Source organism: Montipora capricornis, chromosome 6 (genome assembly GCF_036669925.1).
Source record: "Montipora capricornis isolate CH-2021 chromosome 6, ASM3666992v2, whole genome shotgun sequence".
Classification (NCBI taxonomy): Eukaryota; Metazoa; Cnidaria; class Anthozoa; order Scleractinia; family Acroporidae; genus Montipora; species Montipora capricornis.
The window spans coordinates 58,670,441-58,685,440 of NC_090888.1; the positions used below are offsets into that span (position 1 = coordinate 58,670,441).

Here is a 15,000-nt window from a genome sequence, read left to right on the forward strand (position 1 = left end):
GGGAATCACCTTTATAATTGGGTCGTTCTATTTTTATTGGCACCCCCCCCCCCCCCTCTCTCTCTCCTCCCCTTCCAACCTATGGAAGGCATGATTACCACAATTGGTAAAATGACAAAATACAGTTTTTCATGGGTTGAAATTAAATGCCAAAGTGCTGATTCCGACAGGTCAGGTTCCAATCAGACCCTCATCCCATATACTATAAAAACTGGACTGAAAAGCCTACAAATGGCAGAATACTGATTCTAAGAGTCCAGAGTAAAATGAAAATGATAACCCCAGATTCTGACAAGTTCCGTCCAGACGTTGTAAAAAGCCCTCCATAGGGACAGGAGGTGGGGGGTTCAGATAAAAATTGGAATGACCCATTACTTCAATTTAAGGGAAAAAAGAAGTTGACTTCTCTGAGTGAAGTAGCCTAGACTCTTCGCCCGCTGTCAGGACTTATTGAAACCAGAGTGTATGTTTGAGCTTTCTTAAAATTATATGGAGTGTTAAGAATCTCATTTATTTTAATCCTTATAATTGACCATTTTACAGTTATGTGCTTAGTTACCTAGCCTTTATATTAAAGTGAGGCTGGCATTTACCTTGTTGTGAATCAGACCTCCCTGTTTTTCTTATGTTAATGTTGTTCTCGTGCTAATTAGTTGGAATTTACATAAAAAAAGCAGTGAGGTTTTTATTAAAAGAGGGCTATCTCTAGCCTCACTTTCATTCATAGGCCAGGTAACTAAGGGCACAACTGTAAAATGGTCCATTGTAACAAAGGTTGTTTACCATTATATACCTCAAAAATCGGTTGGAATGTAAATAGTAAGCCTATTTTGGTCTTCCCAAATGGAAAATCTCCAGAGAAAACAGGATTTCTTGAAAGGTAGTCCAAAATTCTCAAAGAGAATTTCCAAACGGAAAACTTGTTTACCATTTGCAGTCCCCCATGATTTTGCCTCCCTCCAGACTCTCTCGGTAACCTTGAACAGATTTTGTAAGTGGTACACGCCGATCCCAACTAAATTTCCCATTCAGGAGTTTTTCCTTACCATTTGAACAAACCTAGTACCAACCGGTTTCTGTAATTGGTAAACAACCAAAGATCACCAAGATATTTCTAGTAAAAAAATGTATAATTTTATGTGCATGTGATCAAGGTTTTCCTTTCAATTCTCCTCAGGTTAAAGAATTTGCAAAGGGAGCCGCCACGGGTGGTAAGGGTAAAGGGGCTGCTTCTGCAAAACCTCCTCAGTTCTTTGAAGTCTGCGAGCAGGTCAAACCATTAGTGGATCATGGTGAACCTGTTCCCCCTTCATTGATGGCTAAACTTCTGAAGTTCAAGTTGCTGCATGTGAAACAGAAAGATTTGGAGAGAAGAGAGGAAGAGAAACGGGTACTTTGTGCTTCTATTTGTTTCTTGGTTAAATTTCTTTTAAACCAGTTCAATTTGATTTTCCTTTACAATTTCCGATTATGATAATGAATATTAGGCAAAGAAAAATAAATTGAACTGGTTTGAAAAATTTTAAACCAAAGAAAAATTTGAACCACATCAGGTACATTTTGGCACACTATAATAGTGTTTTGGGGCCGATTGCTCGAATTAAGCCTGGTAGAGGTTAGCGCTAACCATAGGTTAAAAGGTATCAGAACCTATAAGTTTCCATGGTATTTAATGCTGTTTAGCGCTAACCATGCTTCGAGCAACCGGTCCCAGGTTTTTACCAGACACCAAAGATGTATCTGAGACTACACTCTGAGTAGCCTGAGTTCTGTAGCTTTTCTGTAACAGGCATTCAGACAGAAACAGGAGTGTGGAAAATCACTGATTCAGAATTAACTTTGCCTGGTCCAGTAGTTGTTCGAAAGGTGGATGTTACGCTGTCCACTGGATAAAAACAACTATCCAGCAGATAAACACTAGCGAAACCAATTGAGTTATCCAGTGGATAGTGATTTTATCCATTGGATAGCGCTATCCATCCTTCGAACAACTGGGGCCTGGTGGATAAGTCACCATCCAACATTTTCAATCTGTGAAGAGATTTCAGTATTTGGTCATGCGTCGCTGAATGAGTACACTCCACTGCACATATTATTTGGTAAAGGGGGGTACAGAAACCTTGTCTAAGGTTTAATGAGAAGTATGTTTTATCCTCTGGACAGGGACTAAAATGATGAATAAAGTTATAATTATGACCTTTGAGGCCTTGAGGTGAAATATTTGAGAGAGAAGCAAGATGTTTTGCAGAGTGCAAGAGTCCTTTTTTGCGTGTATTTTCCCATTCACACTTGATCGCCTGTGTACGATTTGTCCAGTAACTTAATTTTCTATACCATTTAACTGTTTGATGACTCAATGGCTTTCCCAGACTAAATGCCTGAAAATTGTAGTCCATACCTTAACTGTATGTAGGTCATACTGGTACTTTATAATTATGAGAGAACCCACTCACCCCTCAAGGGTACATGTCATGACTGTATTCATACGAATTCCTACTTTCTCCCTTTCCTCCAAGACATGTGTTATTCATTGACAATTATGATAATATTTTTTTATTGAAGGCTGCGAAGGCTGCAGAGGCAGGAAAGAAGGATGACAAAGGAAAAAAGAGTGGAAGAAGCCCATCTGCAGGAAAACGCTCCAAATCACCTGGCAAGAAAAGGGGTAAAAAAGAGGCAGACTTGCCACCATCTCCAAAGAAAGACACTAAACTGAAAAGGAGAGGAGATGTCGAGGATACCTTTAAAACAATTGGTAAGAAAACTTTTTACTGCATGCACAATTGTACACTGCAGTTTAGGATCTGGTTTTAACCACTTTTAATGCTTATAGTTTAATTATGTGAATTTCACTTTTACTCCATGAGTTTTGATGGTAATTTCTCCTCTAAGAGAAATGATATTCCTACTAAAACCATGCCACTCCAGGAATGACAGTGAAAGAAGTTAAAATTAAGTGATTTAATACAGGCTCATAACTTTTGAAATACTGCTATTTTAAAAAAATGACACCATTGTGACTCTGAAATTTGTTTAAAGTTTTCAAGAACATTACTTTAATATCTTCTAATTTAGCTTTAATATTTCACAGATGATGAGCCTGATGATGAAGGAAGTCCCCAGCATTACATTCTGATCCATGGCATCCTCACAGCTCCTGTAATCCTTCACCTTAGTGAAATTGGTGTAAATGTTGATGCTATTATCTGTGTGAAGGCACAGAATTATAAGAGCCTCACATCACTTACTGGACAACAAGATGAATGCAAAGAAGAAGACAATGAAACTGCTAAAGTATGCAAACCCTTGGTTCTTAAAGTGCTACTATGATCAAAAGATAAATTTTCATTTTTCTTTGGATTTCAAAACTATGTTAAAGAAACAGTAAGTGACCCAACTCTTAAGCCTTAATTGAAAAAAAGATGCCTGTTTACTTTAACTGAAATTTTATTTAATCGTCTGCCATTACTAACTGTATAATCGTGAGAGATCTGAGCTGGATCGAGGAGGAAATAACATCAAAGACTCAATAGTTTAAGAATGCAATGCATGTGTACGCGGCTGAATTAATATGCAGCATGGGAGTTTCGGGCTTCCAGACTTAAAAACTTGTGTTTTGCATATATAATGAGCTGCGTTTACACACTGAAATTTTATGCTAGTGAGTCAACAATGTCACTTTTCCCTAGATCCAACGCTCTGAGGTCCAATCAGTCAGTTTGGAACGTGAGTAATGGCGGACTGTGAAATCCAAAACTTACACTCAAAGTATTTAAACAGCCTTTGGATAAAAACCAAAGCTCAAAATTTTGCCAGTCAAGTGTTAACCCTTTCACTCCCAAGAGTGCCACTTATAGATTTTACTCTGTCTAACGCCAGACGATTTTACTCATCAATGGGGAACCCCACTGGGGTGAAAGGGTTAAGCAATCACACTTTCAAAGTCTTTATAAGAAAAAAAGGTTCAGGGATTTTTTGATCACAGTAGGACTTTCAAAGAGTCGAGAATGAAGATGTACTCAGTTGAAGAGTTTCTATAAGCAAATGTTGCTTTGCCAGTACTTTGTTTTCATGCCAGCAGAAAACTTTCAAACACTATTCATTCAGTCATTCAATCAACCAATCCAGCAACCATTGCACCAGTTCATTCATCTGTGCATCTATTCCTCCATCCATCCATTCTTCCCTCTGCATGTCTGCCACCCCCCCCCCCCCCCTCCCTACCTCATTCCTCTGTCTATTAAACTATTCACTCCTCAGGCACCCCAGGATGCACCCAGTTGACAAGTAAAATTGTCTGGCATTAAACACAGGAAAATCTGTTAATTAGGTGTCACTGACATGAGTCAATGGGTTAATGACTTTGTCACAAATCTCCACTCTCCCATTCGTCCATGTGTTCTCTCACTCACCAACACTATCTGCACCCACCATCAATCCATCAGTTGACCACTCAATCATTCAGGTGATCAGCCACCTTGTTGGTTAGCCCATAATAATAATAATAATAATAATAATAATAATAATAATAATAATAGTAGTAATAGTACTAATAGTAGTAGTAGTAGTAGTAGTAGTAGTAGTAGTAGTAGTAGTAGTAGTAGTAGTGGTAGTGGTGGTAGTGGTGGTAGTGGTAGTAGTCGTAGTAGTAGTAGTGGTAGTAGTGGTAGTAGTGGTGGTAGTGGTGGTAGTAGCAGTAGTAGTAGTAGTAGTAGAGAGAGTACTTGGGCGACTAATTTCAAAATTGCCAATTTGAAATAATTTACGAGCACAATTACCCCTGAATTGTGCAACACAAAGTCCTGTTACTAATTAATCGTAACATAATAACAAAATGCAAGGGTAAAAAGTCTTTGAATACTTTTTTGTGAAAAAGTTAAAATTATATTCAATTTGTTTTGCAAACAGTAGGAAAACAGCAAAAAAGGCCCCATCCACCCGCATGTGATTGATGCGCGAATCGCGTAGGTGTCCAATTTGAAGTTTTTCAAACTGGATAACTGTAATTGGATATGTTTAATTGGACACCCACGTGATTGTGCGCCAATTATGTGGCAAATAGGCATGCACAGAACCAATCATATTTGAAAATTTTGTAATAGTTACGATTATTATTATTATTATTATTATTATTATTTACAGGTATAAATTTCATTCACTTCAAAATTGTCAACATTCAGTGAAGAGGGAATGAGTTATCGGTCCCTGTAAATTGTGTCATTGCATTGCAAAAAAAGGTTTAACCCATTGACTCCTGGGGTTCCCCATTGATGAGTAAAATTGTCTGGGTTAGACAGAGTAAAATACTAAGTATGGCTGGGTTAGGCCAGTTTAGGGGTGAAGTAGTTAATTAATAATACGTTATGTTGCTGAGTTTAAAATTGCAAGTAAATCTTTGTTCATCAAGAGAAAGCTTAATTTATATGCATGTTAGTCACTTTACACAACAGTGAAAATCCTGCACAAGTTGGTTTTAATATCTTGATGTGGATGTGAATTAAGTTGTATAGGTTGTTCTCAGAAAAAGCTGCATTAATTATTTATTTTTAATACTAAATTGAACAAACATGTGGTAACCTTGTCTTTCAGGAAGATCCAGAAATGCTGGATAAAGAAATCCAGGATTCAGAAGACAGAGCTAGACTACTTGAAGCAGAATCTACTCTGAAATCATTTTGGTCTGAATCAGAAAGTATTGTTATGAAAGCCCCATCTGGACACAAGCTAAAAGATATTGCAAGATATGAAGTGTTTGTGAAGGAAAATATTGTACCAGAGGGTAATCTCCAGGAACTAGATGCTGAAAAAAAGGTACATGACTGTATTGCAAAATCTCGAGTTGAACTCAGGTTCTCTTTTGTCAGAATAATTTTATTTCTTTATTTATTTTGAATGAGGTATGGGTTTTTTAGCCCATACCCAACCCCGACCCAAAGGAGCCAGGGGGTCACTTTTTGTCTGGTCTATCGGTCAAACTGTTCAGTATGAGTTACCCAACCATGATTGCAGGACTCCTAACCAGCCAACTTAGCCTCAAGAGTCATTAAGACATTCATTCAACGCCACCACAACAAGGTGGTGATCCAGTTGATAGCAGAGACTCCCTTTGTACAGTCATACAGCTGTACTTTCATTCTTTTTATTTTTAATATTAAGTATTGTCCACTGATCTCTGTATAATTGAGTTTTTCTTTATTAATATAATAATTATTTATTTCAGACTGAGTTTGGCACAGCAATATTTGAAGATCTTGCAGATGTATGCTACAACATGCTTGATCATTTAGAACAATACAAACAGTATCTTGATTCTATGAAGCTGGTCCATGTTCCTGTGCACACAAAAGCATCAGCAAGTGCGTCATCAATTCTACAGCCTTCCACTGATATTGGACCCTCCCAGTCTGTCGCCACCACTCAGGGTAAGTACATGTACTGTTCATGTACCTACTAAACAAAGGTGACTTTGATTAAACAGAGGGTTCACATAAGGCCTGGGCATCAGGTAAATTAACCAGCTGTTAATTAACACTGCTTTGCTTGGTTGTTTTTATCATCACTACCTTCCCTTTGTCAAAAATATGACATTTTCCCAGCTGCAAAACTCTGATGACCTGCTGCAGCAGTGCAAAGCCTTAGTGAAATATTTGAGATTTTTTACTGTGTCTAATGCCAGATAATTTTATTCATCAATCTCCACCCACCCCCCTCACCCCCCTCCACCCTTCCCTTGCAGTTCATGGACAGGAAAGGGTTAAATTGTTGTTTCATTTGTTTAATAATTATTTCATTGGCATTGTAGCACCAGATTCTCTCCAAACACCAGTACCAGTTGAAGTTGATAGTCGCTACTACAAGCATCTGATCAGCAGTGTCCCACCTGAAAGTCACAGTGTTCCACTAATTCTTCACTGTTTGTTGGAACAGGTACATTTTTGTTCAAAAATTTGCGTCTTTAAATTTTGGGTTGATGGAGCAGTGCTTGAAAATTTAAAAAAAAATCCAGGTTTTACGACATTCTGTAAACAAACCTTATTTGTGTTCTCATGGTAGGACTGTATACCTGCCAACTCTCACGCCTTGGTCGGGTTGAAAACTTCGATCTCACACCGGCTCACGCTTGCGGGCCAATTTCTCATGCCTGATTGGAAAATGTGAGTTGTTGCCGTCTTGCTTGACACAATTTCCAAAAATATGTTAACTCAGACCCATGTAAGGAACGAAAACCATGTGTAAAATAAATAAATGACAATACCTTCCCACGATCTCTGATTTTTGAAGTAAAAAGCACTGGGAGCGAGCTCGCATTTATACGCGTTTATACGTCTTCGACAGACTTCGGAAGACTTCGGACTTCTTCAGAAGACTTCGGAAATGATCGTGTCGTCTTCAAAAATCCCAGCACTCCCAGGATAAAAATCTCACGCCTATATCTCAGAAAAAGTTGGCAGCTATAGGACTGGAACTTATCATGGAATGGATGCTCAGTCATGGTAGACAGTAGCCTGCTTATCATTGGCGTGGAGAATGGGGTGGGGTGCTGTGCGTGCACCGACTATTTACTGCCAGCTATGCAGGCTAGGTAGACAGCATCTGACTAGATATTCCCCAGCATTGCCAGCCTCAATGCCATGCATGTTCCAGTCCAACCACAAGAAAATGAATATGACCTCTTAAATACAACTTCTGTTCAACACTGACATATATGAGATTTCTGCAGATATTATAATATGATGATATTGAAGTAAATGTAAAATTCCAACCAAAATATGTATCTTAAGGAAGGACTTTAAATATAGTTGCATGCTTCTGAAACACTGCTGTTGTCCCTTTCTCTTTGTTGTTTCTTAATATTCACACTACAATATACTTTTGGACTTTCTCTCAACTTTTTTTTGTGATCAGGTGGCGGCGATAGTTGATGAAAACAACCCATTGGACCAAGCTTTACCTCCAAGAGCTGATGGTCTTAATCATGATTTGGCAGCGTACATTTCTGGAAAAACCTCAAGACTGGCCTTGCTAGAAAATGAAAAACAGGTAGGGTTAGGAGAATTCATGACCCCGAGCATACAACTCCCATATCTGTTCATGCATGGGGTTACCTTTTTCTCACATGGTCCATGTTTAGAACAAATTTCCCATCTGTACAGTCAATGGTTGTTGGTATTAATATTATTATCGCATTAATAAACCCTTTGCCACTATGGCATCCACTGTTAAACGTGAGGAAAATGCCACATCTGACATCTGTGTTCTAGATTAAACACTTTATGGACGAATTAATTCGTTTTAGACCCGTTTCAAACGTCAAACTTTAAATATGCCGAATCTAATGCAAATGAGCAAAAACAATAGATTGTAACGTTCGACGTTTGAAACGGGCCTTAGATAGTAGTGGTCACTTAGGAATTTATTTTAGACAAATTCAAATCTAATTGCCGACCAATTTTTTTTTTAATTTTACCGCCCTTAACTGAAAAATGCCGTGGAAGGTTTTAGCGCCTCGTTTAGGAGGTGCTCCTAATTGGGAAAAGTTATGAGACGGTCTCTTTACACTCGAACAGACTTTATTCCAGCGAAACTTTTTATTCCAAGACATTTTCATGGAGGATGTAAACTGCAGGTTGCGGGTTAGGGTTGCAGGTCATTGTTTCACCATAGCTGAGACAACCCAAACCTTTACTCCCTCCAAGCATTAGGCCTAAATACTATGCTTTAGATAATGGCTAAGCCAAGGGATACCATTTTTGTAAAGATTTGGATTGTTTCAGTTATGGTAAACTGACCTGCAAAATTATCCTAAACTGTAACCTGCACTTTACATCCTCGGAAGCTATCACATACTTTCATTCTCTATATCTAACGGGTTCTATATATAACGGGTGCCAATCTCGTTTTTAATCTACATTTTTACATTTGATAATGGTGACATGTCGTCAATACGTCACTTGTTTTAATTATTTTTACTTATTTTAATAAATAGAATATTTTAATAATAATAAATAAATAAATAAATAGACAAACGACCCATGCCATCCCTTCACCTGAAGAATTGGTTTGCATGTTTTTTAAATGGGTTGCGCCTCAAGAGAACCCTAATGGTTTTGCTGTCCTTCCTTTCATCAATGGTGTTACGCAACCGCTAACAAGAATTCTTCGAAGGCACGACATTCGAGTTGTAAATAAGCCCCTCAAGACTTTGCAAAAAGAAGTCCTTTCTCCTAAATTCAGACCACCTATTGAACACCAACCCAACGTGGTTTATAAAATACCCTGTGCCGATTGTGATTGGTGTTATATCGGTGAAACTGGCCGTTGCTTTGAAACCCACAAGAAAGAACACGTTAGGAATGTAAAAACATGTGCTAATGGGTCAAACATTGCGAAACATGCGTGGTCTTTCGGTCATCGCATTGATTTCAATCATTCTCGAGTTATCGACAAAGGCTCTTTTCGTATTAGAAAAACTCTAGAGGCCTGTCACACCTCTGCTACCAAGCATGAAGACAATAACTCTAAGCCGATTCCTAATCAGTATAGCATTCTTTTTAAACAATAGCCACCTTTCTTCATACTTTTACTATGTTCTTTTATTACTTCTATCTCGCCTTTTCTGTATATATTTCACTAATTTACATTCGATGTTTTATCCGTGGAAGGCTGTAGATCGACAGCCAAAAGCTTATAATTTATTCGTTTTCAAAATTTTAGCCAGAGAGCGTTATTTATTGTATTTTAATAAATAAGTAATAAATAATATTTAAAAGTTAATATTAAAAAATAATAAATAAATATTTTTATTATTTTTATTATTTTTATTTTTTTATTTTTTATTTTTTAATTATTTTTTGGTCTTACTCAGCTTTGATAGTAAACCCCATACAGTTGCAAACTACTAGCTCAAGTATATTATTGCAGGCTATTGCCGTTCTAGTTTCATCTGATTTGCTGTTCTTTTGCCAGTAATGTCACTTGCTTTAGAATGATTAAACCTCGAAAATAAGGCATGATAACTTTAAGCACTTTCGTGTTTCTCGCTTCTAGGCCTTAATGGAAGTCTCATCTCAGAAAAAGCCCCACAAAATTCATAAATCGCCCTTGATACTTCATCACAATGATACATTGACGTCACGCTTACATCATCTGGAGCCAGTAAATGGTCTTGACCCCGAGGAAGCGGAACTGCACATGCTCAATCTTTTCCCTCAAAGTCAACTGAAAGATCTTCCCACACTGCACGTGCGCGAGTTAGTGGAGCGTGAGGCACGTGCAAACGAGTTGCACCACTTTTGTAAAGCCCATATGGAATCAAACAGTTTCCTGGATCGAGCACTAAAGCAATTTGCTTTCGAAGGGATGCTGTTAAAGGCTGCAAACGAAAGTGGAGACATCGTAGATCTTAGAGAAGTGGACGAACTCTTTGCATTTTACGCTAATTTGTGGGATCACCCGTACAGTAAATTAGGGGAATTTCAAGCGTTAAGATTTCCAAATAATCGTGAAGAGAAAGTAGAGCTTGAGAATTCTTTTCATTCATCTCCTCTTGCTTCGTTTCGCAACCTTGACGAGTGGTGTTTTGTGGAGCATTTTGATCACAAAACCTTGATTCAGGCAAGTATTTTGACAAGTAATAGAGAGCTTTTCGTTTGCGTTCAAAACTAAGAACTTTCCCTTCAAATTCTCGCGTCATACTTGTAGCCAATCAGAGTCGAGTATTTTCTTTGTGTCATGATTGGCTTATTTCTGGGTTTGTTGTGATTGGGTAAAGGAGTTATTTCGGAAACGCCAGTTCCACTTTTGCAACATTTTCGTTCTTTATAAGTTATTTTCATTTATTATATAGATACTGATGAAATACTAGGCTTAAGACAAGGCTGCTGCCTAAGAAAATTTTAAAGGAGCCCTCGGAGCTAAACGCTGAGAACTTAGGAGCCCAACATATGAAGTGAAAGGTGTTGCTGTGAAAAATTAAGGCGCCCAGAGCTATTCTTTGGGAGCCCCAGGCTACCGGGCTCCTGTTAGGCAACAGCCTTGTTAAGGTGTCATTTTTATCTTTCACATGTGGAGATATAGGTGTCGTCATGATAACTAACACGATTAGCCAATAAAAGCGAGTTTTCCCTTCATTGTAAGATACTTTTGTGCTATAATATAAAAGTTGCTCTCTACTACATTGACATTTTTGTGGTTCAATTTGAAATTATCATGATTTGTTTTTCATAACTTTTCACATCTTGTTTCTTGTTACACAACATGGGTGTTTTAATGGTTGGTGACCACTTTTTTGCCAACCAACTATTCTTCGTCTTGATTGTTTAACAGGTCCTGGAGGCTGCCCGGCTGAGTTATCCGTACATGGACACATATTACCACAAGCGCGATCACTCACTGTTGCTTGCGTTACACAATCCTATTGGACCTAACAAAGAAAGTCGATCGTCTTGGAGCACAAAGCTTCATTCCAATGTGGGCTTTAGAAACTATCTCGAACACATTGTCTCTTCGATCGGAGATTGGGTTCAGGAGCAGGTATTTACACAATCCAATGATTGTATTGAGAAGCAATATTTGACGTTCACCGCGGTTTTAAAATTGGTCTGTGGTGGAGGCTCTTTCAAACTATTTATCCTTCTATGGTCACAAGCGTAGTTTTCGTAAATATATCTTTCTTGTTTTAATATCTGAAAGGCACCTATTTTAACTGCGGTAAGAAGAATTTTAAGATTTTTGTTTATGGACATGCAGGTCTGTATTAAAGCCCCATTTTTATTTATGCAAATTTTTCTCAGAATTTCACTGCATTCTTTTTTTTTTTCGCGTTTAAGTTGCATCAAACTTTAGTTAAACAAGTAATTGGGATATCGCGGCCACCATGAATCGCTGTAAAATCGCTCTGACTTGGCACCTGATATACACTTACGACATTTAAATTACAACTTTGCACGTCAAAAACTTGAATTGCATCGAAGCACTGCGCCGACTTAATGGTATATGCATACGAGCCTTTAGGGAAAAGTTGTGCGTGAAGTAGGGAGTGCGCCTAAGGCTGGGTGCCAAGTCATGAAAAGTGAAATTTTCTGAACTGCGTGAGGTATAGGTATGGGTGCATGACCAAATAGAGCAGTTTTCAATTGAGTGTCGACAGTAATTAGCGAATTGCTTTGGTTTTGCTTTGCTTTACCCAGTGATTGGTTCTTGCGCCATTTTTTCAACCAATCAGAAGTGAAACCAAAACCAATCGTGGCTTGCGCGTGCTCATTTCCCGCGCTTTGTGTCGGCTACGTGTAATTACTTCGAGTTTGTTTGGTTTTCTGGATTGTCTCTGTCTTTTTTCATTGGCCAAAGTAATGTCTTTGATTTTGGTTTTACGACACTCGATTGAAACTTGCTCTAAGCTAATAGATGTTCCTCCTTTTTGACTAACAACAGGAGAGGTTGCGTAAGGAAGCGGCAAGGACGCCCACCCCTCCTCCACCGGCTCCAGAACAACCCAACATCCCCTTGAAGGTTGGCAGCCGGTACGGGCTGATGACCAGACAGGAAGAGGCGCTAATCAAAGCAGAAGAAGATGAGAAGAACAAAAAGAAAGGGAAGAAAAGTGCACGCGGCTCACGGAGCCCTAAGAAAAGCGGGAAGACCAGAGAAAAAAGCGCTTCCCCAGAGAAAAAGGATGATAAAGGTATGCAGCGTGCATGGTGGCAAAACCAAAGACTTTTTCGTTATGGATAGTAGCCTACAACCATTTTTTCCATATTGGGATGGCCCCTTTATGTATTACCGAACTTACCTTCGTCAAGGGACTTATTAAAGATACCTCAGCTTCAGCTCATGTGTCTGAGCTCATATAATATCCCCATAGTAACGAGTATTCCGAAGGTAATCGTGCGCAAAAATTATTCATGCACAGGGATCTTCTCCTTCGAGGACATTCTTTTTTCTATTCATGCATTCCTTCTTTACGACTAGAGCAAGGGTGGGCAGGGAGGAATCGGTGAGGTACTAAAACGACGTCTGCAAAAAGGTCCAGCACAGGGGTGAGACGATACTTGTTTCTCTCCATTTTGCTTTCTCGCCCTCAACCTCTAAAGTTATGTAATTTTGCCCTCTTTTGCGCACCAAGTTGAGTTTTATAGTTTTTCTGGCCCTTTAAATCCAAGTGGCTTTTTAGTCCACATTTTATTTCCTCAAATCGTCCTAATTAAATAAACTGTTGGCTGCACGTAGTTCCCGGTGTTGTGGTCTGTCTTCTGTTGTGTGTCATGGTTGAGAGGGTAAAAAAAAGGGCCACAGTAATTGGCGCAAGTTGTTGTAGCGATCTGCCAGCTTGACTGGCAAAGTCTATAAATAAATAAATAAAGTTAAGGTGAGAATTTGCTACACTTTAGCCGAAGGCTCGCTGAATATCGGTGAATGAAAACCGAGACGAAAGTTTTTATTTACCGATATTCGCTGAGCCTGAGGTGAATAATATTGTTTTAGTATAATTGCACAGGTGATTATTAGAAAAATATGCTCTTTCCGTAAAACAATTAATTTCTTCGTCTGCCACGTCGACAAAACGGCTTGCGGTCATTTTGAAAAAAACCACTTTGGTGATTATCACGTATAATCACCTCAAATGCAACCAATCAGCACAGAGGATTTTCAACAATCACCTATGTAATTATACTAAATAAGCTTAATCCCATTTCTTTCAGATAAAAAACGTGAAGGGTCTGCCTCCAGTCGGCTGAAGTCACCAACTGGTCGAAGTCCCTCGGCAAAAGGCTCTCGTTCAATTAAGAGCGCTTCGAGTAAGACTGACAGAAAGGGACTTCAGAGCAGGTCACGTTCTGGGGACTTCGACGAGCCTGAGCCCTTTGCTGTGGAAGAACCTGACGAGAAACTGTATGATTTTATTGGCTACGACACGGGTGATAATCTGATTCACGTGTCTGGGTCCATATCATCAATGTTCCCAGCTGATGGAGCACAGATACAGGTAAACATGTCACAGTATGTGCATGGTGCAAAGAGCGTGTCAACCTCGGTGTTTAAGGATGGCAACATGTTTGTTCTTCATTTCTTGGAACCGATTGATGAGATTTTTGCGAAAAAAGAAGAGGGTTCGGAAGGGACAGAGGGCGCTGAGGGCATATCAGATAAAAATAATTTGGACGATCTCAGAGATGAAGAAGTGGAAAAAAGTGAAGTTGAAGCTTCTGAGAAAGAACAGCAGAAGCAACCAACGGCTCCGAAGTCCTTCTGCAATTTCAGCTCCCTTGTGGCGGAACTTAGCGATGGTATGATTGTTGCTTTGAGCGGGTACGGTCCCACGGGATCCCTGATGGAGAAAGATTCCAGGGAGATTGAAGACACGGTCACTGGACATCTGATTGCGGATGCCGCTCCACCGCATCCGACTCCCAGTCCTCAGCCCAAGGCGGGGTCCCCAAAGGCACGTAAGAGAGCAGAAGAAGAAGCAAAAAGGTTGGAGGAAATGCAGCAACAACAGGAGGAAGAACGACTTAGACTTGAGGAGGAAGGTTTGTTCAGTTTCTTTCCGTAACGACCAGCTGTGAGGATGAAGAAATCCGAGTTTTTAAGGACGTTAAGAGGTTAATTTAAAGCTATCGCTCTTTGTCAAGTAACGTGATATTTCTATGATTTTAGCCCTGAGGACTGTTGTACATGAGGTGTACTAATGTCTTGGTAACATGAGAGCAAGTTATTTTCTTATAGACCGTATTCATAAATGGCGGTTAACTAATTATTCTTTTGTCTTTATGCTACTAATCCTCATTAGCCTCGTTTGCACAAACAAAATTCAAAAGAAATTGTTTCTCCAAAGTGAGGCTAGTGAGGATGATTAGCACGAAGACAAAAGAATAATTTCTTGGTCGCCATTTACGAATACGGTCTTTATCGACGAGAGAGATCTTCTTAGCAGTTTCACGGCTTGAAGGGAACTGGGGCCCATACGACCCTGGCATTGCGCGATTCCATTTCATTTGTTCG

The 15,000-nt window shown here is 39.1% G+C and overlaps 1 protein-coding gene across 1 annotated transcript in view; it reads left to right on the forward strand.

The window, feature by feature from the left end:
- Window positions 1–15,000, forward strand: part of LOC138052666 (sperm-associated antigen 17-like) — a 40,573-nt gene that overhangs the window by 1,605 nt on the left and 23,968 nt on the right. Inside the window, exons 3-13 of the mRNA XM_068899210.1 lie at window positions 1,178–1,390; window positions 2,563–2,755; window positions 3,092–3,294; window positions 5,590–5,811; window positions 6,221–6,422; window positions 6,803–6,927; window positions 7,906–8,040; window positions 10,048–10,614; window positions 11,326–11,532; window positions 12,433–12,682; window positions 13,701–14,528. Coding sequence (XP_068755311.1) covers window positions 1,178–1,390; window positions 2,563–2,755; window positions 3,092–3,294; window positions 5,590–5,811; window positions 6,221–6,422; window positions 6,803–6,927; window positions 7,906–8,040; window positions 10,048–10,614; window positions 11,326–11,532; window positions 12,433–12,682; window positions 13,701–14,528 — 3,145 coding nt within the window. The remainder of the gene's footprint in view (window positions 1–1,177; window positions 1,391–2,562; window positions 2,756–3,091; window positions 3,295–5,589; window positions 5,812–6,220; window positions 6,423–6,802; window positions 6,928–7,905; window positions 8,041–10,047; window positions 10,615–11,325; window positions 11,533–12,432; window positions 12,683–13,700; window positions 14,529–15,000) is intronic.